Source organism: Somniosus microcephalus, chromosome 11, assembly GCF_052327205.1.
Source record: "Somniosus microcephalus isolate GS21.2 chromosome 11, FLI_Smic_1.0, whole genome shotgun sequence".
Classification (NCBI taxonomy): Eukaryota; Metazoa; Chordata; class Chondrichthyes; order Squaliformes; family Somniosidae; genus Somniosus; species Somniosus microcephalus.
The window spans coordinates 52,121,565-52,146,499 of record NC_140997.1 but is presented as its reverse complement, the minus strand read 5'-3'; the positions used below and the strand labels follow the sequence as shown (position 1 = coordinate 52,146,499).

The 24,935-nt window shown below is 41.7% G+C and overlaps 1 protein-coding gene across 3 annotated transcripts in view; it reads right to left on the bottom strand.

The window, feature by feature from the left end:
- Positions 1–24,935, bottom strand: part of clec16a (C-type lectin domain containing 16A) — a 316,644-nt gene that overhangs the window by 248,177 nt on the left and 43,532 nt on the right. For 2 of the 3 annotated variants that reach the window (XM_086000643.1, XM_086000644.1), the window contains exons 1-2: positions 9,361–9,509; positions 5,694–5,868 (exon numbers count right to left, since the gene is read on the bottom strand). In XM_086000643.1, the coding sequence (XP_085856769.1) occupies positions 5,694–5,868; positions 9,361–9,494 (309 nt within the window). In that variant the 5' untranslated portion in view covers positions 9,495–9,509. Of the gene's footprint in view, positions 1–5,693; positions 5,869–9,360; positions 9,510–11,509; positions 11,516–14,893; positions 15,000–24,935 lie in introns of those variants that run through there. The other variant, XM_086000646.1, reaches the window with a different exon arrangement.

Below are 24,935 nucleotides of genomic sequence, written 5' to 3'. Positions count from 1 at the left end.
GGTATCACACAGTACCAATGAATGAATATTCCACTTCTACTTCAGGAGAAATAGGATTTTTCAACTGGAAAAATCATGAGCATTTTTACCTTGGAACCAAACTTTTGATATCCTGTTTGTTTAAAATTTCCAGAAAGCTCAAATTCCAACATGTAGCAACCCAGCTGCACTTTTCAGCTAAACACTTGAGGATTGATCATTGCAGGACATTATCCCAGAGTACACCTTCAATCATCATTTTCGAAGAATATCTTATTCATGCCTATTTAGTCTATGATCAAAGCATCTACAATATCATTAATGGGAACAAATCACAACTTGGTATGAAACAATGAGAGGTACAACTTTACTTATGGCCATCTCTATAGAATGGTCATCTGTCTATTTTTTTTGTAGTCCTGATTAACTTTGAACAGAAGTCAATGGCAAATTTCTTTTAGAAAAAGTTCAGCTGTGTACTCCATAATGCAGACGTTCAATTTGGCATGTATGTATTATATTCCACTGTATTACAGCCCTGTATAATACAGGTCTATCAACACCTGGACAGCGGATCTGTGCTGGAGTCTGAGAACGACAGCTGAACCGTGACCCCCCAAGTGCTGAAGCTGGTCCAGGTTCACTGACAAATTCCACTCTCAGATCTGTCTCCATTCCAGCACTATGGCCCCAATTACGCTGCCAACTGTTTTAAGATCTTGCACAGAGGGACCACTTATATATTACAGTCCCTTTGTTCTAACGAAGGGCCTACACCTGAAATATCAATGCAGCTCTTCTGACTGATCTGCTGAGTGTTTCCAGTATTTTCCTTTTTTTGTGTTTCGGATTCCCAGTAATCATTATATTCAGATTGCATTAAACATCTTTCAGCTTACAATATGGAAATGTCTTGCAATATCCTTACCCATAAACTTCTGGTCCAAGGACTACTATACACAATGCAATCCAATGTGATACATACAGGTATTTACCTCAGCTTCCACTTCATAAACTAATGCCATATTGAAATGAAAACCTGCCTGTTCAGACCTGCATAGCAAACTGCAAGCCTCAGGATGAAAAAGCTGAACTGAATTATTGTCTTTCATTCCAATCCTTTTTATGACTCACAGTAAGAAAATATTAACTGGCCTAGAGACTACAAATTCCTAGCTTGGTGTTAAGTGGCACATACAGATATTACCTAAACTATAACTATTATTTTGTAGCTATCACCCTAGCACACTTTTTTAAAGGATTACTAAATACATATTTTCTGTTTTTCACAATTTTCTATATTCTCTCAATTCTCATTGCTGTTATTTTCTATTTCAGTTCTCTCTCCCTTTCTAGTTTTCCTCTTCATTCCAGTGCTTCAAAAGAACATAAGAATCAGGAGCAGGAGTGGGCCATACAACCCTTTGACCCTGCTCCGCCATTCAATAAGATCATGGCTGATCTTCAACCTCAGCTCCACTTTCCCACCCGATCTTCATATCCCTTGATTCCTCTAGAGTCCAAAAATCTATCCAACTCAGCCTTGAATATACTCAATGACTGAGCCTCCACAGCCCTTTGGGGTAGAGAATTCCAAAAACACTCAACCCTCTGAGTGAAGAAAATTCTCATCTCAGTCTTAAATGGCTGACCCCTTATCCTGGGACTATGCTCCCTAGTTCCAGACTCTCCAGCCAGGGGAAACAACCTCTCAGCATCTACCCCGTCAATCCCCCTCAGTGTCTTGTATATTTCAATGAGATCACCTCTCATTCTTCTAAACTCCAGAGAGTATAGGCCCAATCTACTCCATCTCTCCTCATAGGTCAGCCCTCTCATCCCAGGGATCAACACTTCGTCGCACCGCCTCTAAGGCAAGTATGTCCTTCCTCATAAGGAGGCCAAAACTGTGCACAGTACTCCAGGTGTGGTCTCACCAAAGCCCTGAACAATTGTAGTAAGACTTCCTTACTCTTGTACTCCAACCCCCTTGCAATAAAAGGCCAACATGCCATTTGCCTTTCTAATTGTTTGCTGTACCTACATGCTAACTTTCTGAAGAAGGGTTTCGACCTGAAACGTTAACCGTTTCTCTCTCCACAGATGTTGCCTCACCTGCTGAGTTTTTCCAGCATTTTCTGTTGTTACTGCTAACTTTGTGTTTCCTGTACGAGGACACCTAAATCTCTCTGAACACCAACATTTAATAGTTTCTCACCATTTAAAAAATATTCTGTTTTTCTATTCTTCTTACCAAAGTGAATAACCTCACATTTCCCCACATTATACTCCATCTTCATTTTGTTCAGTCTCTGTTCTCTTTCTCTGAAGTGATTAATCTCCAGTTTCTGCTTTCTAACTAACTTTCACTTTTGTTTCCACCAATCTTTACCTTCTCACTTTCAAGCTCCTTTTTTTAATTGCCTGCTTGGAACATTAAAATACAACTGGAGCACAATGCACCTGCACAATAAAACAATCTTCATTAACATGGTTAAACAATGGCCATAACCGTGAGCATTTATTGTAAATATATCCCACCGCGTTGCACTTAATTTACCAAATAAATGTCTTGATTTTGGATAGGAGCAGCATTTCTGAGACCGAGAGTTTAAACACTTTTTAAAAAAAATTAAAACTTAGCCTCAATTTGTATAGCTTCGTTCCAATCCTGCTGCTGGTTGTTATCAGCAGAGTTGGGGACAGAGCTCCTGAGAGCTGTAGATAAATTAGGAGATGTAATGAAAAATGGCATTGCCGTTTAGCAGACCAGCCACTGTCTGGTGATAGATGTCCATCTACATATCTTAAAAACCATTACAAATGCACAATCTCCCAGTCAACTTTTTCCATTATAAATTTCTATGTCCACATTTACAACAGAAGCTGCCTATGTAAACTTGTCATGCTGTCCCACTACTGAAGACGCCGCAGTACCACCACTGGCAGAAGGGTGCAATTTTGCACGAGAAAGAAAGACACGCACTTATATAATGCCTTTCACGACCTCAGGATGTCCCGAAGCTTATTACAGCCAATTAAACACATTCTGAAGTGTAGTTACTGTTGTAATGTAGGGAAACACGGCAGCCAATTTGCACACAGCAAGGTTCCATATACAGCAATGTGATAATGACTAGATATTTTTAGGTGTTGGTTGAGCGGTAAATATTGGCTAGGGCACCCGGGAGAACTCCGCTGCACCCCTTCGAAATAGTGCCATGGGATCTTTTACGTCCACCTGAAAGGGCAGATGGGGCCTCGGTTTAACGTCTCATCTGAAAGACGGCAACTGACCAGTGCAGTACTGCAGGAGTGCTGCACTAAGTGTCAGCCTAGATTTTGTGCTCAAGTCTCTGGAGTAGGGTTTGAACCCATGACCTTCTGACTCGGAAGCGACAGTTGCTAAGTATACGTGGGCAGCTTGTATTATAAATGCGGACATTGGAATTTATAATGGACAAATAAAAATAAGAACAGAATGTATGACTTTAAACAAAAAAAGACACCGCCTTATGCTAACATGCTTTGGTTCAATTATCCTCTGCCCTCTAATCTAATCTGCCTACCTGAATACTACATGCCTTGTGCACAATGTGGAGACTGACCAATTTACCTTAACAATTCACTTAGAGCGCACCCCCAATGACTTAGTGCAAAAAGTATGCTGCTGAACCATGCAGAATAGAAAAATCCTAGGCTTAATCCTTGGCCTATGCAAATAGCTGATCTCATCAGAGGCAGCAGTGAGTAACTATTGAGATCAGTGCCCTGGAGAAGGGTAGGGGGAAAAATTAGCAAGAGTTCTGGCTCCTGATCACTATCCAGTGACTGCTTCCGAGAAGTGTTTCTGTGAACATCAGGTTGACTGATCAACCATCAGCAGTCAATTAACCTGCTAACACTTGTTATCTGGGCAAAAATGAAGATTGGCTACTAGTCTGAAGTCCTAGAAAGCCACTGGTGACCACAAAAATCACAACCCTTCTTGAGCCAGTGTTTTTAAGAAAGGAGTGAAGGAAAAGGGAGCAAGGGGGGGGGGGGGGGGGTGTGAACTTATTTAGAAAACATTGATTTCCCTGGACCCAAGAATTCCTTTCCAAGAACATTTTTAAAAACATAACCTTGAGGCCTTGTAGCAATTTTTAAAGTTTCAGGCCATCTCAGATTAACAGCACATGCATACACCATGACAAGAACAGCATTCACTTTCAATGACATGGACTCAAAATCAAAAAACTTTGACATTTGGTTTCTTAAATTTTATCCATTCTAGCTCAAAGTCAGGAAAGTTGTAACAAGTGATTGACAACAGTAGGCTGTGTCAATTACAATAACCTCCTGGAAAAATATTTATCTGGAACTTTTAAAATACAAAACTGGTCTGTTGATTATTCCTTCCACCAATTCTTGCAAAATATAGGAAACACAGAAACTCAAAGCTTTACTTAAATGTTTCTTCCTTGTGCAATATGATAGAACACTGCAATAAATTGCAGCTCATCACTATAAGCCAAGTGTGTAGCATGCTCTGTCACACACAGGTGTGTATTCACCAATCAAGCATGCAGGAAGAAACAGAAAAGTAATTCAGTGTTTTCTCACTAAAATGTGTTATAAATACATGGGCCTAGAAATTAGTCTCGGGCAGTGACTCAAAACGGGCGGTATTGGATCGACCGCCGGTTATACGCAGCTCCTGATATTCAGCTCTACTGCAGTCAATGTAACTGAATATCAGGCGCTGCGTATAACGGGCGGCCGATCCGATACCGACCGTTTTGTGCCACCGTCCGAGACTAATTTCTAGGTCACGGTACACAACAGTTGTTTGCACAGATGTACAGGGTTGAAGTTCCCATCGAGCCACCTATGTATACACTTTGTGTGTGTTGTGCATTTACCCATCACACTTCAGGTGTCACACTTTACTAAATGCAAATTCTAGCTCACACTTACAAAACAGTAACATGAAAAATAGAAAGCCAAACATTTGTAGTCTAAAAAGAAACTTGCCCCAGCAACAGAAAATGTTATTGACCCAAGAGTGAGATTGTCTCAAGCCTCTAACTGACCTAAAGAGTTAGGCTTAAAAAAAATGTATTTCAAAAAAGCCATTCTGACCTCTAATTAACTAGAGCATTAAGAGCAATCATCATGTAAATGATTAAGAATGCAGAGTAATTACAACTCCTACTTTTAAAAAGGACACACTCCTGCATTGTGCATTTGCACACTTTAGCAGCAGAGTATATTGTGCATGATGATATGGTTATAATGGTCCTGTCCTTATAAAACAGCACATCCACTGTCTTAGTGAGCAGCACAAAGAAGATTTGCTAATATATTTAAAGTTTCTCGCAGCACATTCCATCTGAATGCATGTGGTACCTTTCACACAACTGCAATGGCATCATCTGGACCACAAAATGTCCATTTATTGAAAGAATGCTGTCGGTCTCCCAATCAATACTGAGAAACATTTTTAATACACATCAGGTTAATGTGATTTTATATATCTGTTGCACTAGACCTTTTGGAAAAGCACACAATTATTTATATAGCCAATTTTTAAAAAAAATACGGTTTCACTGTCACACCAACCATAAGCAATATGCAATATAATAGAGATCATCCAGATTTTTAAAGAATATTCTATATTCTAGAAGATTATGCCATGTTGCTATACACAATAAAATATCAAGGCCCTTTACCTGTTCTTGAATCACCAATGAATAGACATACAATGGCAGGAAAAGTCTGTTTAATAGATGATCCGTCAGCACATCATTCAGGAATTCACAGTTAATGATCAGGATATCATTCAGGTAATGTATGTGATCCAAATGTTCTGCTACCAAGTCACTCAGTTTGGCTCTATTTCTATGCCTGCCATAACAAGAGTTAAAAATTACTAAGAGCAACATGTATTTTGCAACATGCAATACCCATAAATTACAGCATCTAACTTTAACATTCTGGAAAGTCAAAGAAAACATTTCTCCTTGTCCTAATAAACCAGGCAAACTTGTTAATGCTTGTGGAATCTAATTTTATGTGCAGGTGCTTGAAACCCTTACACATGTAATACAGTAATGGCAAAAAGGAATACTTAGATCACTTTGCAGTTACTAATGGTCCGTATTTTCCGATGCCTACGGGTGTGTACACACCCGTAAGGACATCGGAAATGCTGGTGTCAGGCATGCGAAGCACATGCTCTGAAAACTGGCATTTCCGATCAGTCAAGAATGCTCTTGACACATCGGACGCCTGCCCTAGAGAAGGGCCTCTGCGGGTAGAGAGTTCCGCTTTCTGCAGAACCCCTGCCCACTGAAAACCCTTAAGAAATCGTACACCTGGTAAAAGCAGGCGTAAGGCCTGCTTTTACCAGCATAAGAGTTGAAAAAAAGTTTAAAAAAAGTTTTCACTCATTTATAATTAAAAAAAACTTTTAAAAAAGGTAAGTTTATTTTTAGCCCCGTTAAAAACTAATTATTTTTTCAAAAAATTAAATTTTTGTTTAAACTATTTAATTTAATGTAATTTTAACTCATTTTAAAAACGTGATGGTATTTTTAAAAATTTATTTAATGTTTGTGTCTTTTTGGGGTGATCGCCATTCATATATTTGACAAGTCTATCTGTCAAAAGTACAAAGGGAGGTATCCTTCTTCCATTGGCTTGCCTGGCCCACGTGATCCCAGGGATGCTTGTGAACTGCATGCGTCCATGGGATACGTGGGCCCTGCGCATTTCGACTGCGGAGAGGCCCAGGAGTGGAAGTGTCCGGACCTCGGGAGCCCTCAGGTAAGTTCATAGATTGATTTCCGATAGGAGGCATCTGCACGCAGGAAGCCGCCTATCAGAAATTATGGGCTAATGTATTTTTTATACAGACAATTCTGGTACAGTATAGGAATAGGTTCAGAGTGATGCAGGTCTACAGTAAGGAGTGCTGAAGAACCATCGGGAAACAGAGGACTCGATGAACAAAAATGAGCTTAAAAAAAGGCAGTGTTCAAATGAGAGATCTGCAGATAGTATTAGAGGATATTCAACTATGTTTTATTTCAACTTTAAGAGTTAAAAACAAAAATTTCTAATTTAATGGCAAAGCACTTTTGTTGATATAGCCACCCTTCAAATTTGTCAAAAATTTAGAGAAGAATACAGACCCTAAAACTTATCAAAGTCAGCAGTGTGTAATTACTTTAAGAAAGCATGCTATAGACAGGGCTAAGCGATCCCACAATCAACACATCAGTTCAAAGCTCTGCAGTCCTGCCACATCCAGTCGTGAATGGTGGTGGACCATTAAACAACTAACGGGAGGAGGAGGCTCCATGAATATCTCCATCCTCAATGATGGCGGAGCCCAGCATGTGAGAGTGCAAAAGACAAGGCTGAAGCATTTGCAGCCATCTTCAGCCAGAAATGCCGAGTGGAGGATTCATATCGGCCTCCTCCTGAGGCCCCCACCATCACAGAAGCCAGTCTTCCGCCAATTCGATTCACTCCACGTGATATCAAGAAATGGCTGAGTGCACTGGAGACAGCAAAGGCTATGGGCCCCGACAACATCCTGGCTATCGTGCTGAAGACTTATGCTCCAGAACTAGCCGCGCCTCTAGCCAAGCTGTTCCAGTACAGATACATCGCTGGCATCTACCAGACAATGTGGAAAACTGCCTAGGTATGTCCTGTCCACAAGAAGCAGGACAAATCCAATCCGGCCAATTAGCACCTCATCAGTCTACTCTCAATCATCAGCAAAGTGATGGAAGGTGTTATCGACAGTGCCATCAAGCAGCACTTACTCACCAATAACCTGCTCACTGATGCCCAGTTTGGGTTCCGCCAAGACCACTCGGCTCCCGGCCTCATTACAGCCTTGGTCCAAATATGGACAAAGGAGCTGAATTCCAGAGGTGAGGTGAGAGTGACTGCCCTTGACATCAAGGCAGCATTTGCCCAAGTGTAACATCAAGGAGCCCTAGTAAAACTGAAGTCAATGGGAATCAGGGGGGGAAACTCTCCACTGGCTGGAGTCATAACTAGCACAAAGGAAGATGGTTGCGGTGGTCGTAGGTCAATCATCACAGCCCCAGGACATCACTGCAGGAGTTCCTAAGGGCAATGTCCTAGGCCCAACCATCTTCAGTTGCTTCATCAATGACCTTCCTTCCAACATAATGTCGGAAATGGGGATGTTCGCTGATGACTGCATAGTATTCAGCGCCATTCACAACTCCTCAGATAATGAAGCAGCCCATGGCCCGCATGCAACAAGACCTGGACAACGTTCAGGCTTGGGCTGATAAATGGCAGGTAACATGCGCGCCACAGAAGTGCCAGACAATGTCTATTTTCAACAAGTGAGAGTCTAACCACCGCCCCTTGACATTTAACAGCATTACCATCGCCAAATCCCCCACCAACATCCTGGGGTCACCATGGACCAGAAACTTAACTGGATCAGCCACATAAATACTGTGGCAACAAGAGCAGGTCAGAGGCTGGGTATTCTATGGTGAGTGTCTCCCTTCCTGACTCCCCAAAACCTTTCCACCATCTACAAAGCACAAGTAAGGAGTGTGATGGAATTCTCTCCACTTGCCTGGATGAGTGCAGCTCCAACAACACTCAAGAAGCTCGACACCATCCAGGACAAAGCAGCCCGCTCAATTGGCACCCCATCCATCACCTTAAACATTCACTCCCTCCACCACCGGCGTACCGTGGCTGCAGTGTGTACCATCTACAAGATGCAGTGCAGCAACTCGCCAAGGCTTCTTCGGCAGCACCTCCCAAACCCACGACCTTTTCCGCCTAGAAGGACAAGGGCAGCAGGCGCATGGGAACACCACCACCTCCAATTGCCCCTCCAAGTCACACACCATCCTGGCTTAGAAGTATATCGCCGATCCTTCATCGTCGCCAGGTCAAAGTCCTGGAAGTCCCTAACAGCACTGTGGGAGTACCTTCATCACACAGACTGCAGCGGTTCAAGGCGGCGGCTCACCACCACCTTCTCAAGGGTAATTAGGGATGGGCAATAAATGCTGGCCTTGCCAGCAATACCCACATCCCACAAACGAATAAAAAAAAAAGCTCATTAATGGCTTCCAGTAAATTTCAATCAGTGTTTCTTTTAAACATGCATTACTAGCAGCTCAAGTGGATCCCATCATTAGCTTGAACAAAATTGGTGCTGATATGGAATGGCTACTGATGACTCAAGTGCAGATTATACATTAGGCAACCTAAGTTTCACTTCTTACAAAACAATGCGCTACACATATTAACAGAGTCCTTCACAATACAGATGGCAAAGCAAAAGAATTTTTGCCAAGCATTACAAAGCATTTTGAAACTTACTCTTCGTCGGTTTGCACACAGTTGTCCAACTCAATCACATGGCTTCCAATGAACCAAACCAAATTGGAGAAATAGGGAACTGCTGTTTTGTCCCTGATGTAGTGCAGCATAAGCTGGTTATCCACTGTCCACATAAAAAGCAAAACACAGCTTTAGGTTAGAGAAAGCAAAACAGAAACTCTACATCTCAGTACTACGGTCCAAAACATCTTGGGCATTAAACTACAATATTAATTCTGAGATAACTATGGTCACTATTTTACTTTGATGACATAATTTTTCTATCTCAAACTCTCAACATACTTAAAGCCCAGTCTCTCTTATTTTCAATCTACTTGGCCTTGTTCAAACTAGTTTGTGGCTATGGCACTTGAGTTTTTAAGCAATCAGGCATATTTTGTAGTTCACAACATTCTAGTGGCATTTCTTTTGAATTCTTCGGTTGTCTATTGAGTTTATTTTACCATGTACACACATGTATGTTTGTGATTGGCTAAAAAAAAGTACATTTATCATCGGATTTGACAATTGGCATTGGTTCAATTATCAGATGTTTAAACCAATGCTAGAGCTATTGTTTCACCAAGGAATTAATATCACAATTGCAAATAATTTATAATCAAGAATTAAAGGTTATTTACTTCCACCAATCCATGAGATTTTAAATATATTTCAGAGTTTTGGATATACTAGTTAAAATTACAACAAAATATGCAGCCTTCACATACATTAGAAACCTTTATTTATGTATGAAATTTTCATAAGTTCAAATCTTGAAAATATGGTGGCTTCAGAGCTCCCTCGATGGTCTAGTGGATAACAACACTCCGTGATTTAACCAACCCATACAGGCCACAAGGTCACAGATTTGATTCCCTGTCTGTGTTGGGTTAGCTGATATTAGCCATGGCAGCAATTGGCTATAACTACACTAATGCCCCAGGGGAGGGAAATAAAAAGATCTGCCAGTGTTCCCATTCATGTGAATAGGGTTACATGTGAAGAATGAGCAAGGTACCAGAAGGCGATCAGCCCCTCTGTCTCTTCAGGACAGGGCGAGGGTGGAGGGGGGGTGCTGGCTTCAAATATTAAAGCGATTTTGATTGCTTTTTTAATTCCAGGCAACTTTAGGTTCAAACTTTTCATAAACAGCACACAATTAAATTGAACAATTTTATCTGGAATTCATCAACAAAACTAGCAAGAAAATACAACTGCACATTTCAAAATGCAAAACGAAAACTTTTGTTGAGTAAGAGTTGCACATACATACATTTAGGGAAAGGGAATTTTTGCTAAAACAAACGCCATTATTTTAAAAATCTTTTCGCTTTAGTCAAGTTTTATATTCTCTGTATTTATTATTTGAACAGTTATTCATAAACATGAGGCTTAATGGTTCGCATGCTAAGTTTTCCATGTTCAGACCACAAGTGGCTTCAGACAAATTCTGAAAGATGCTATATTTTATTTGTAAAGGTGTTTCTGTCTGCAAATCTTTAATGGGCCATGCATGCTTTTACAAAGTAACGTAGCACCCTCTGAGGTGCAAAAAGAAGTGTTTTTGAAAGACTAAAATCAAGAGTACTTCCAACTTAAAAAATTAGGAATGTTTTCTTGTGAAACTGGCCATTGTGACCACCAGTTTCATTCCACATTATCAGCGAGATTTAAAGCTGCATGGGGTGAAGAGGGAAAATTTCCTAGAGACATGTATGCAGTCATATAACATCTATTTTAGTTATCTAGAAAAACAACTTGGGAAGGTCTACAAGGTACCCATATATCCACCCATCAAATTAGGTTAATTTAGAAACCATTTCTGAATCTGAAAAGGAGATTTTCCCCCCCTCTCTCCAAACATGAAATGTTTAACCATACACAAGGCTTCACGTCTATAGTGACATTCAGGAAGTGTTCAGTGGCCACATTTCACAACTGTGCTTTTCCCAAAGAAAGGTGGCTTTGTTTCTGTGGAAACTGTCTGTGTAAGAGTACTAGCACTTCAGCCTCAAAGGGATAGCTGTTTTACTGTAATACAAGTCACCTTTAGGCTTAATTACCCTGTAATCTTCAGAACATAAAGATAAAAGACAATATATCTGATGGATAGCATAACAAACCAAAGTTAAAAGGTGAATCAACTTACATGACACTGAAATGTGGTACATTGGAATCATCATTGAAGAAAGGACAAAAACAGAACAGTTAATAAGACAAGAACTTGGAGAGCACGGCATCCTCCAGAAAACAATTAGCCTAGCTATAATAGGAAACACACAGAACTAAAAGACACAGCAGGTTAGCAGCAGTTATACCATAGCAGACCAGCAAAAACACCCTAGAAAAAGCTGCCATGTGCAGACTGCCTTTAAAAGGACCATCAGCCCAGTATATGCTCTTCGTGAAACTGTAATATTTGTAATTATTCCAATGCACAAAACTTTCCATAATTTTTGTGGGGGGAAAGAAAGAAAACAAACAAGTTTTTGGGTGCTGTGCTTATCAAAGTGGGTGACATTAGTGCTGGTGAACAGCACAATTTTCTACATTTCATATCCAGCACCACTCATTTCCAGGTCAAGCTTAGCACAGATTTTATGGAGTGTACAGTTCCCTCTAGCTGTCTCAACTGCATGCCCAACCTGCACCGGTGAGGCACTCTCAATTACTTTTAACTACCATCACACTGGCTTCTCTGAATGAGCAGTTTTGCACTCGAGTCAGATTCACTACACACAGTTGAAAATGACATCATCAGCCTGGACTGGATTTAAACTAGATCCATAGGTCACATGTGCTACTCATTTCCTTGGATTCTTAAAGGAAGTGCAATAAGGTTGAGCGCATGCCATACACTCTACCTGTGCAGATGTAAAAAATGTTGCCTCCCTGTTAGACATATTACAACATTAGAAGATGTGCTTTGTTCAGTTGCTAGCTGCTTCGCAACAATTATATGATTCTCAAAAAACAAATTTAAAAAAGTGTTCATGGGATGTGGAAGTCGCTGGCAAGGCCAGCTTTTATTACCCATCCCAAATTGCCCTCGAGAAGATGGTGGCGAGTCGCCTTCTTGAACTGCTGCAGTCCGTGAGGTGAAGGTACTCCTACAGTGCTGTTAGGAAGTGAGTTCCAGGATTTTGACCCAGCGACGATGAAGGAACAGCAATATAACTCCAAGTCAGGATGCTGTGCGACTTGGAGGAGAACTTGCAGGTGATGGTGTTCCCATGCGCCTGCTGCCCTTGTTGTGGGTTTGGGAGGTGCTGTCGAAGAAGCATTGCCGAGTTGTGGCACTGTATCTTGTAGATGGTACACACTGCAGTCACGGTGCGCTAGTGGTGGAGGGAGTGAATGTTTAAGGTGGTGGATGGGGCGCCAATCAAGCGGGCTGCTTTGTCCTGGATGGTGTCGAGCTTCTTGAGTGTTGGTGGAGCTGCACTCATCCAGGCAAGTGGAGAGTATTCCATCACACTCCTGACTTTTGGTTTGTAGATGGGGGAAAAGGCTTTGGGGAGTTAGGAGATGAGACACTTGCTGCAGAATATCCAGCCTCTGATCTGCTCTTGTAGCTTCAGTATTTATGTGGCTGGGCAATTAAGTTTATGGTCAATGGTTACCCCCCCTGGATGTTAATAGTGGGGGATTCGGCGATGGTAATGCCGCTGAATGTTAAGGGGAGTTGGCTAGAATCTCTCTTGTTGAAGACAGTCATTGCCTGGCACTTGTGTGGCACAGATGTTGCTTGCCACTTATCAGACCAAGCCTGAACGCTGTCCAGGTTTTGCTGCATGCGGGCTCAAACTACTTCACTATGAGGAGTTGTGAATGGAACTGAACACTGCAATCATCGCCGAACACCCCAAAATGGAGGAAAGGTCATTGATGAAGCAGCTGAAGATGGTTGGGCCTAGGACATGGTCCTGAGGGACTCCTGCAGCAATGTCCTGGGGCTGAGATGATTGGCCTCCAAAAACCATAACCATCTTCCTTTGTGCTAGGTATGGCTCCAGCCAGTGGAGCATTTCCCCCCCCGCCGATTCCCATTGACTTCAATTTTACTCGGGCTCCTTGATGTCACACTCGGTCAAATGCTGCCTTGATGTCAAGGGCAGTCACTCTCACCTCACCTCTGGAATTCAGCTCTTTTGTTCATGTTACTTCAAAGTGATCATAATGTGGTAATGGTTTGCACAGCTTGAAATACTGAGTGTAGCAAAATTAAATATTATTTTGCAGGCAAAAAACCCTGCAATAAACTTGTTTTTAACAGTTTCATTGCAAAAGTTGAAAATCCAAGTGAACGGTTTCTTTTCCCAATAAAACACCTCGTTAAATGCACACTTATTTTAAATGCACAATACTATGTAGAACATATTTTTCTGGGATAACAGAATAAGTCTTCACAGCTGGTTGCTTGGTGGCATAACTAATATGAGTAGGTTCTCCAACTCAGGAAGTACCAGATCAACACCGAGTGAAGAAAAACTGCTTCCGCATCTAGGTGGGGGAAATAATTGGGGAGAACAACATTTGCTGTATCAAGTGACACACTTGATAAATTACATTCTTCAAAATTTGGGGTTCACTGATTTGGAACAGTGCCGTTCTGCTACAGGATCTGAGACACAGTTAAAACATGTTCACAAATAGGATCCAATTATTGTTCTAATGGGAAAGCAAATAATTTAAAACTGCAGCACTCCAATTAATCAAGTTTACACCTAATACCTGTACCATGGAATAAAAATTCCAGTGCCCGTCATTAAAACGAGGCTATACTGCAGACAATAATGGAGTTTAATAAAAAGATGATACGGACTTAAAAGCTGGCAAGAGAACTGTAGGTGAAATTTTCATTTAATATCAACTAAACAAAATAATTTGCTATGGACCTTTCACAAGACTGCTATGGACAGCTTCCTTTATGTTTGACATACTGTGCATGCTTAAAACAATTCGAAATATATATTACATTTGCTTCCCAGTTCATTGCTCAGCATGCAATCTAGCCAAGGTGGAAAATTAAAGACAAAAACCCCCATAGTAGATTCTTGGCATGAATTCCAAATTTAAGCCCGCAAGTATATATGTAAGATTTATACTAGGGTTAGTTTATAGATGGTAGAGAGAAAATTACTTGATTGGGTGCAATGGAGAGAAGAGAGAAAGGCAAAAGTGGAAGGGCTGCCTAATTTGAGTACTTTGAGGCTTGTTTTTTTAAGCATTTTAAACTGCAATTACCAGAGAAAAACAGAGGGGATAAAAGTTTTGATATTACAATTGTATAATCAATTTTATTTGTAAATAAAGCATTCTTTCATTTTGAAGTAACAAGTCATTCAGACTACTAGGACATAATTTAAAAATACTTGAGATGTTTTGAAGCAAACATCTTGATTAGTGCTAAAATCGTATCTCAAAACACAAAATGCACGCCAGCTTGTTAAAATGTGCCTTCTGTCAGAGCCTTCCTTGCGAGCATTCACAAATTGCATTAATATGTATAATCATACAATGCTGTACTCACCTTTATACACATTAAGGGTGATTGTCCTGACAGCAATTCTGACCATGCTCTCCGAGTGGTTGAAAAATTTAATGGCCTCCGTGTACAGGGCAAAATCGTTAGTGTGCTGGAATTATGGGAGACAGTAAGAGTTCAGCTGTTAAGCAAACTAGGCATTAGCTACAAGGATTAAATATTTCTATCAGTTTTGTAATGCCCTTTTCAACTGCTAAGAATGTGGGACATATTGGTACAGCATGACGGAGTTCTAACACACGGCTCCACTTGCAGTAGGTATAGTTTCGTACTTGTGAATTCCAATCTCATCTGTGATAGCCTCCAAAGGTGTTAATTGCAGGTCAAGCATTTCCCCCAAAGGAAGAGGGGTAAAAACAACAGAGCCAAACAGCAAAAGCAAATCTCTCACACCTCCTAGCAATAGGTTACAGTGCAGCATTAATACAGATCTGGAAATAGATCCCTGAACGTGCACAGTATGGGGAGACCACATTTAGGGGAAAAATAAGCTGTTAAACTCAGATCTACAAACCAAGATAAGTTCTGAGACAGTTAACTGAAATAAGCAAGTCTCAAGGAGGAAATATCTTCAGAATGGTGGTTAACTAGAAACGCCAAAGACAAGTTTCCAAGAAACTATCACACTGACATTTTTAGGTCAACATTATAAATAACTCAAGTAAAAGAGAAGACACAGAAGACGACGCAAAAAACTTCCCAGAAATAGTGAAAAATAGCAAGAAAGAGGAACTGAAAGGAATTCGTATTAGTAAAAAAAAGTACTGGAGAAATTAAATCGACTGAAAGCCGATAAATCCCCTGGACCTGATGGCCTACATCCGAGCGTTTTGAAGGCGGTGGCTATATAGATAGTGGATACAGTGGTTGTCATTTTCCAAAATTCCATAGATTTTGGAATGGTTCCTGTGGATTGGAAGGTAGCAAATATAACTCCACAACTTAAGAAAGGAGAGAGAAAACAGGGAACAACAGACCAGTTAGTCTAACATCAGTAATAGGGAAAATGCTGGAATCTATTATTAAGGACGTGGTAACAGGGCACTTAGAAAATAATAATAGGATTGGGCAGAGTCAGCCTGGATCCATGAAAGGGAAATCATGTTTGACAAATCTGTTGGAGTTTTTGAGGTTGTAACTAGCAGAATAGATAAGGGGGAACCAGTGAATGTGGTGTATATGAATTTTCAGAAGGCATTCAATAAGGTGCCACACAAGAGGTTATTAAACAAAATTAGGGCTCATGGGATTGGGGGTAATATGCTAGCATGGATTGAGGATTGGTTAACAGACAGAAAACAGAGTAGGAATAAACGGGTCATTTTCAGGTTGGCAGGCTGTAACTAGTGGGGTAACAGAGAAACATAGAAGATAGGAGCAGGAGTACGCCATTCGGCCCCTCGAACCTGCTCCGCCATTCAATGCGATCATGGCTGATCATCCAAATTCAATACCCTGTCCCTGCTTTCTCCCCATACCCCTTGATCCCTTTAGCCTTAAGAAATATATCCAACTCCTTCTTGAATATATTTAATGAATTGGCCTCTACTGCCTTCTGTGGTAGAGAATTCCACAGGTTCACCACTCTCTGGGTGAAGAAATTCCTCCTAATTTATGTCCTAAATGGCTTACCCCTTAACCTTAGACTGTGACCACTGGTTCTGGACAACCCGACCATCGGGAACATCCTTCCTGCATCTAGTCTGTCCAGTCCTGTCAGAATTTTAAAAGTTTCAATGAGATCCCCTCATTCTTCTAAACTCCAGCGAGTATAAGCCCAATCAACCCAATCTCTCCTCATACATCATTCCTGCCATCCCAGGTATCAGCCTAGTGTATTTTCGCTGAACTCCTTCCATGGCAAGAACATCCTTCCTCAGATAAGGCAACCAAAACTGCACACAATACTCAAGGTGTGGTCTCACCAAGGCCCTGTACAACTGCAGCAAGACATCCTTGTTCCTGTACTCAAACCCTCTCGCTATGAAGGCCAACATACCATTTGCCTCCTTAACCGCCTGCTGCACCTGCATGCTTACCTTCAGCGACTGGTGCACAAGGACGCCCAAGTCTCTTTGCACTTCCCCTTCTCCCAATCTATTGCCATTGAGATAATAATCTGCCTTCCTGTTTTTGCCACCAAAGTGAATAACCTCGCATTTATCCACGTTATATTGCATCTGCCATGCTTCTGCCCAATCACCCAACCTGTCCAAATCATCCTGGAGTTTCTCGGCATCCTCCTCACAGCACACACGCCCACCCAGCTTTGTGTCGTCTGCAAACTTGGAGATATTACATCTAGTTCCCTTGTCTAGATCATTAATATATATTGTGAATAGCTGGGGTCCAAGGACCGATCCCTGCGGTACCCCACTAGTCACTGCCTGCCGCTCGGAAAAAGACCCGTTTATTCCAACTCTTTGCTTCCTGTCCGCCAACCAGTTCTCTATCCAAGTCAGTACCTTGCCCCCAATCCCATGTGCCTTAACTTTACACGCTAATCTCTTATGCGGGACCTTATTGAAAGCCTTCTGAAAGTCCAAATACACCACATCCACTGGTTCTCCCTTATCTATTTTACCAGTTACATCCTCAAAAAATTCCAGTAGATTAGTCAAGCACGATTTACCTTTTTTAAATCCATGTTGACTTTGTCCGATCCTGTCACTGTTTTCCCAAGTGCTCTGCTATTACATCTTTTATAATGGACTCTAGCATTTTCCCCACTACCGATGTCAGGCTTACCAGTCTGTAATTCCCCGTTTTCTCCCTACCACCTTTTTTGAATAGTGGGGTAACATTAGCTACCCTCCAATCCATGGGTACTGTTCCAGATTCCATCGAATGTTGGAAGGTGATCAGCAATGCATCTACTACTTCGAGGGCCACTTCCTTAAGTACCCTAGGATGTAGATTATCAGGCCCTGGGGATTTATCGGCCTTCAATCCCGTCAATTTCCCTAACACTATTTCCCTACAAATACTGATTTCTTTCAGTTTGTCCCTTTCATCAGACCTTATGTTCCCCAACATCTCTGGGAGGTTATTTGTGTCCTCCTTTGTGAAGACAGAACCAATATATGTATTTAATTGGTCTGCCATTTCTTTGTTCCCCATTATATATTCCCCTTAATTTTGATTCAAGGGACCTACGCTTGACTTCACCAATCTTTTTCTCTTCACATATCTATAGAAGCTTTTACAGTCAGTTTTTATGTTCCCTGCAAGCTTACTCTCATATTCTATTTTCCATTTCTTAATTAATCCCTTTGTCCTCCTTTGTTGAATCCTAAACTGCTCCCAATCCTCAGGTTTACTGCTTTTTCTGGCCAATTTATATGTCCTCTCCTTGGATCTTATGCTATCCCAAATTTCCATGGTTGAGTCACCTTTTTTGTTTTATTTTTATGCCAAACTGGGATGAACAAATTCTGTAGTTCATCCATGCGGTCTTTGAATGTTTGCCATTGCCTATCCACCGTCAACCCTTTGAGTGACATTCCCCAATCAATCCTACCCAACTCGCGCCTCAGACCATCGTAGTTTCCTTTATTTAAATTCAGGATCCTGAGATTACTACCTTTGAGGTCTTATTTTTTAATTTACCTCCTAACTCCCTATATTCAGCTTTTAGGATCTCATCCCGTTTTTTACCTATATCGCTGGTACCTATATGCACCACGACAGCTGGCTGTTCACCCTCCCGTTCCAAAATGTTCTGCAGCCGCTCCGAGACATCCTTGACCCTTGCACCAGGGAGGCAACACACCATCCTGGAGTCTCGTTTGCGGCCGCAGAAAGCCCTATCTATGCCCCTTACAATAGAATCCCCTATTACTATAGCTCTACCCCTCTTTTTCCTCCCTCAAGGATCAGTGCTTGGGCCTCAGCTATTCACAATCTACATCAATGATTTGGATGAGGGGACCAAATGTAATATATCCAAGTTTGCTGATGATACAAAGACAGATAGGAATGTTATGTTGTAAGGAGGATGCAAGGAGGCTTCAAGGGGATATAAACAGGCTAAGTGAGTGGGCAAGAACATGACAAATGGAACATAATGTGGAGAAATGTGAAGTTATCCACTTTGGTAGGAAAAATAGAAAAGCAGAGTATTTTTTAAATGGAGAGAGATTGGGAAATGTTGGTGTTCAGAGGGACTTGGGTGTCCTTGTACACAAATCACTGAAAGTTAGCATGCAGGCAATTAGGAAAGCAAATTACAAGAGGATTTGAGTATAAGAGTAAAGATGTCTTACTGCAATTATATAGGGCACTGGTGAGACCACACCTGGAGTATTGTGTACAGTTCTGATCTCCTTACCTAAGGAAGGATATACTTGCCATGGGGGGGGCGGGGGGGGGGGGGGGTGCAACAAAGGTTCACCAGACTGGTTCCTGGGATGGGGGGATTGTCCTATGAGGAGAGATTGAGTAGACTACATTCTCTAGAAGAATGAGGGGTGATCTCATTGAAACATACAAAATTCTTACAGGGCTCGACAGGGTAGATGCAGGGAGGATGTTTCCCCTGGATGGGGAATCTAGAACCAGGGGTGACAGTCTCAGAATAAGGGGTCAGCCATTTATTAGGACTGAGACGAGGAGAATTTTCTTCACTCAGAGGGTGGTGAATCTTTTGAATTCTCTACCCCAGAGGGCTGTGGAGGCTCAGTCATTGAGTATATTCAAGACAGAAATCGATAGATTTTTGAATATTAAGGGAATCAAGGATATGGGGATAGTGCAGGAAAGTGGAGATGAAGTAGATCATCAGCCATGATCTTATTGAATGGCGGAGCAGGCTCGAAGGACCAAATGGATTACTCCTGCTCCTATTTCTTATGTTTTCATGTTTCCTCATTGTGATCGAACAAGCTTGAATTTCCCACACCATAGCTGTTGACATTTGAACATATAACTAAAGGACCATGTTGGCAAGCTCCTATTGAAATCTCCCATTCTTAAAACAGGGTTTAACAAACTGAGTTAATAATTTCTAAATATTATGCTTACAAATTAACTGCAAAGTGTACATACTGTAATTTGATTATAATTCATTGGGAAATTATACTTGCGATCCAGTTGCTCTGACAGCTGTACAAGTGGCATCACTTTGACGTGACTACTGTAGTCAATTACAATGAATTACAAATGTAATGTGTACAGCATCTGAAAGTCTGTGGTCTAAAGGTGTCAAGTGTGACATTACCCCACCGATATTAAAGACTTTTAAAATGGTTAATGTTCCTAATCCTTTAGTAATTCACTTTTTCCATCATTAAAAAATCTCTTCAATTCACACTTAAGATTTTAAAACCTCAATTGATCAATTGTCGTATGTGCCATACTTCTTGGGGAGGCTCTAAAGTAATTTTTAATAAAATAAAATAAACAGAATTGTAGTTTATGTTATTACAGATACTGGATGCTTTTGGAATGTGCTATGCAGGTGGGATGTTGGGTATTGACTTGGAGGTCAGAGTGGTCAATACTAATAACCAAGAATGGCTTATGTAGAGCAACAAAACATCTTAAAGCGCAAAGATTGTGATGGATGGGCCATCTGTGCTGAATTCAGCAGATGGCAGAATGGGTTCCAGATAGAAGATCATCCAGTGGGAGATCAAGGTTGAGATGGCAAGACTTGAATAGAAGTCTAACAAAGGGTAGGGTGCTAACAAAGATGATCATATGGTCAGATCTTATAATTATCTATGGCCAGTCTAATTATGACAGCTAATTGAAGTTGTAGTATTGCAACACTACAGATATATGTATATGTATATATTTTAAAAACAAGCACAGTGCCAACATGGGAAGCAATACTGTGGTGGAATGTAATTTTGCACCTGCAGTGCTCCACACTGCTAAGCTTCCAATCTTTAGCAATAGCATGGTGGAGAACTGCCAAGTAGAGGCAAAATGTTACTCCACCGGAAGCACAGAAACCAAAGGGCAAGCCACCCTGGGCCATTCTCTTTGTTCTTCCGGTCACTGGATTTACATTGGCATTAGCAGAGATCAGGAAACACATCACCTACCGGGAAAAAAAATACTGCATATGCTGGAAATCTGAAAATAAAAATAGAAAACGCTGGAAATACTCCTCAGCAGGTCAGGTAGCATCCGTGGAAAAACAGAAATCAATGTTTCAGGTCTTCGACCCATCCTCAGGACTTGTATTTGTCTTTTATTTATCTCATTTTGCATCCTTTTATCTCCTGTTAATATCACTTCTGCCACTTAAACATCTCCTGTTCTCCACCCAAGCATTCACAGGTCATTCCACTTCTTTTCCTGTGCGTGTGTCTTTTATCCCATTCTTCCTTTCTCTTGTTCTGTTCCTTTTTAAAGGTTTATCTGTAGTATCTTCCAGTCCTGAGAGTCTAATATCTGAAATGTTGACTTCTCTTTTTCCATGGATGCAGCGTGACCTGCTGAATATTTCTAGCCTTTTCTGTTTTTAATAACACATCACCTACCCTCTCTATCATAAATAGTGCATGGTGCAGGGAGAACAGCGGAAAATAAGAGGTTTTACAAAGCATGAGAAATAATTTTGGAAAGTTGAGCCCAACTTCATTATGGCTCCATAGGTAAATATGCCACATTTGTGGCACTGAGCAACAGAGACCAAGATACCATTACTGATCTCAGCCAGGGCAACGGTACTTTTTACAACCACCATGTCATTGGGTTTAAGAGATTAAAAAAGAGAGCTCCTGACTGGTAACTATTGACCCCTGCTGGAGAGAGCATGTGTATGAAGACTGGACGAGGGTTTGCTTTGACTTAAATGCAATGAATGAATAGCCCATCAAGTCAGCAAGTCTTGGTTCACAAGTGGAAAAATAATTGCTTTTGTGAGGTATCCGAGACCTGCAGGCATTGTGGACTCATAATCCAGCATAAATCACAGCTTTCACCAGAGGAAGGGAGCAAGGGAACAAAAATTGGTGGTTGGGAAGAAAGCAGAGACCACTGCCTTGGGTGCTTACATTTAAAAAAATATAACATCCCACACAACATTGAGTCAATAGACTCCATGTGGGTCTTTCTGCACTTATCAGAATACTTATCTCAGTTATAATGGCACTGGACCTAGGCTTTTATGGGTTATATGCATCAAACAGTAAATACAGTGCCCATCTCATTAGAACATTCAAATGCTACAGGGCAGCATACTGGTGTATCAATATATACTATGCCACAGAACAGGGTGTGAGTCTGTCTCAAGATAAGTGGGTCAAATGAGTTAAGGGTGAGCAGAAGAGGTTGGGTACCAAACAGAGGTTAAATGTTTCCCAAAGGAAAGGGGGGGGCCCCCGAGAGAGCGGAGAGGCAGCGGACCTGCGAGGGAGCACCAGAGGCGGCACATAAAGAGCACCAGAGGCGGCGAGCAGCGAGGCCCAGAGCCCCGAGAGAGCGGAGCGGCGGCGGACCTGCGAGGGAGCACCAGAGGCGGCTTACCAATCCAGGTTCCGGGAGAGGGAAGCAAAAAGTAATCGAAGTGTGACGTCACCAAGAAGCAGGTAAGTGATTGGTTGGTGAGTATTTTCTTTCTAAATTTTTCTAAACTTAAATTTTTTGGTGTCTAAGGTCTCTGTTGTGTAGCAGGGACAACTATTAAGCAAGGGCCTTTGAGTATATCATTTAATTGAAGTGAAATTGGTGGGATTCATTTAGTTTTAATTAATTAATTATAAAGGGTAAGTCATGGCAGGACAGCCCAGCCCCGTAGTGTGCTCCTCCTGCTCTATGTGGGCAATCATGGACCATGTGTGCAGGAAGTGTGTCCAGCTGCAGCTACTGACAGACCGCATTGCGGCACTGGAGCTGCAGATGGATTCATTTTGGAGCATTCGCGATGCTGAGGACGTCGGGAATATCACATTTAGCGAGTTGGTCACACCGCAGGTAAAGGGTGTACAGGCAGGAAGGGAATGGGTGACCAGCAGGCAGAGTAAGAGGCGCAGGCGGGTAGTGCAGGAATCCCGTGGCCATCCCCCTCTCAAACAGATATACCACTTTGAATACTGTTGTGGGGGGGGGGGGGATGACTCATCAGGGGAAGGCAGCAGCAGCCAACTTCCTGGCACGATGGGTGGCTCTGCTGCACAGGCTGGGAGGAAAAAGAGTGGAAGAGCTATAGTGATAGGGGACTCAATTGTAAGGGGAATAGATAGGCGTTTTTGCGGCCGCAATCGAGACTCCAGGATGGTGTGTTGCCTCCCTGGTGCAAGGGTCAAGGACGTCTCGGAGCGGCTGCAGAACATTTTGGAGGGGGAGGCCGAACAGCCAGTTGTCGTGGTGCACATAGGCACCAACGATATAGGTAAAAACCAGGATGAGGTCCTAAAAGCAGAATATAGGGAGTTAGGAGGTAAATTAAAGAATAGGACCTCAAAAGGTAGTAATCTCAGGATTGCTACCAGTGCCACGTGCTAGTCAGAGTAGAAATAGGAGGATATTTCAAATGAATACGTGGCTAGAGGAATGGTGCAAGGCGGAGGGATTCAAATTCCTTGGACATTGGAACCGGTTCTGGGAGAGGTGGGACCAGTACAAACGGGGCAGGGCCAGGACCGATGTCCTAGGGGGAATGTTTGCTAGTGCTGTTGGGGAGGGTTTAAACTAAAGTGGCAGGGGGTTGGGAACCTGAGCAGGGAGACAGAGGAAAGGGAAACAAGGAAAAAAGCAAAAGACAGGAAGGAGAAAAACAAAATTAGAAGGCAAAGAACTCAACGGTTTAAATCAAACATGGTCACAGTAAATAATAATTCATATAGGTCTGAGAGCGTTAAAAAAACAAGCCTGAAGGCTTTGTGTCTTAATGCAAGGAGCATTCGGAACAAGGTGGATGAATTAGCTGCGCAAATAGAGGTAAACGAATATGATTTGATTGGGATTACAGAAACACGGCTCCAGGGTGGCCAAGGCTGGGAACTCAACATCCAGGGGTATTCAATATTTAGGAAGGATAGGCAAAAAAGGGAGGTGGGGTAGCATTGCTGATTAAGGAGGGGATTAACACAATTGAAAGGAAGGATATTAACTCTGATGATGCGGAATCTGTATGGGTAGAACTGAGAAATATCAAGGGGCAGAAAACGTTAGTGGGAGTGGTATATAGACCTCCAAACAGTAATACGGAGGTTGGTGATGGCATTAAAAAAGGGAAATTAGAGAAGCATGCAGTAAGGGCACAGCAATCATCATGGGTGACTTTAATTTACATATAGATTGGGCTAACCAAATTAGTAAAAATACTGTGGAGGAGGAATTCCTAGAATGTTTACGGGATGGTTTTCTGGAACAATATGTCGAGGAACCAACCAGAGATCAGGCCATCTTAGACTGGGTATTATGTAATGAGAGAGGATTAATTCGCAATCTTGTTGTACGAGGCCCCTTGGGTCAGAGCGATCATAATATGATAGAATTCTTCATTAAGATGGAGAGTGAAGTAGTTGACTCGGAGACCAGGGTCCTGAATTTAAATAAAAGGAAACTACGATGGTATGAGGCGCGAATTGGGTAGGATTGATTGGGGAATGTCACTCAAAGGGTTGACGGTGGATAGGCAATGGCAAACATTCAAAGACCGCATGGATGAACTACAGAAGTTGTTCATCCCAGTTTGGGATAAGAATAAAACTAAAAGGGTGACTCAACCGTGGCTAACAAGGGAAATTAGGGATAGCATAAGATCCAAGGAGAGGGCATATAAATTGGCCAGAAAAAGCAGTAACCCTGAGGATTGGGAGCAGTTTAGGATTCAACAAAGCAGGACAAAGGGATTAATTAAGAAGGGGAAAATAGAATATGAAAGTAAGCTTGCATGGAACATAAAAACTGACTAAGAGCTTTTATAGATATGTGAAGAGAAAAAGGATTAGTGAAATCAAGTGTAGGTCCCTTGCAGTCAGATGCAGGGGAAGTTATAATGGGGAACAAAGAAATGACAGACCAATTAAATGCATATTTTGGTTCTGTCTTCACAAAGGAGGACACAAAT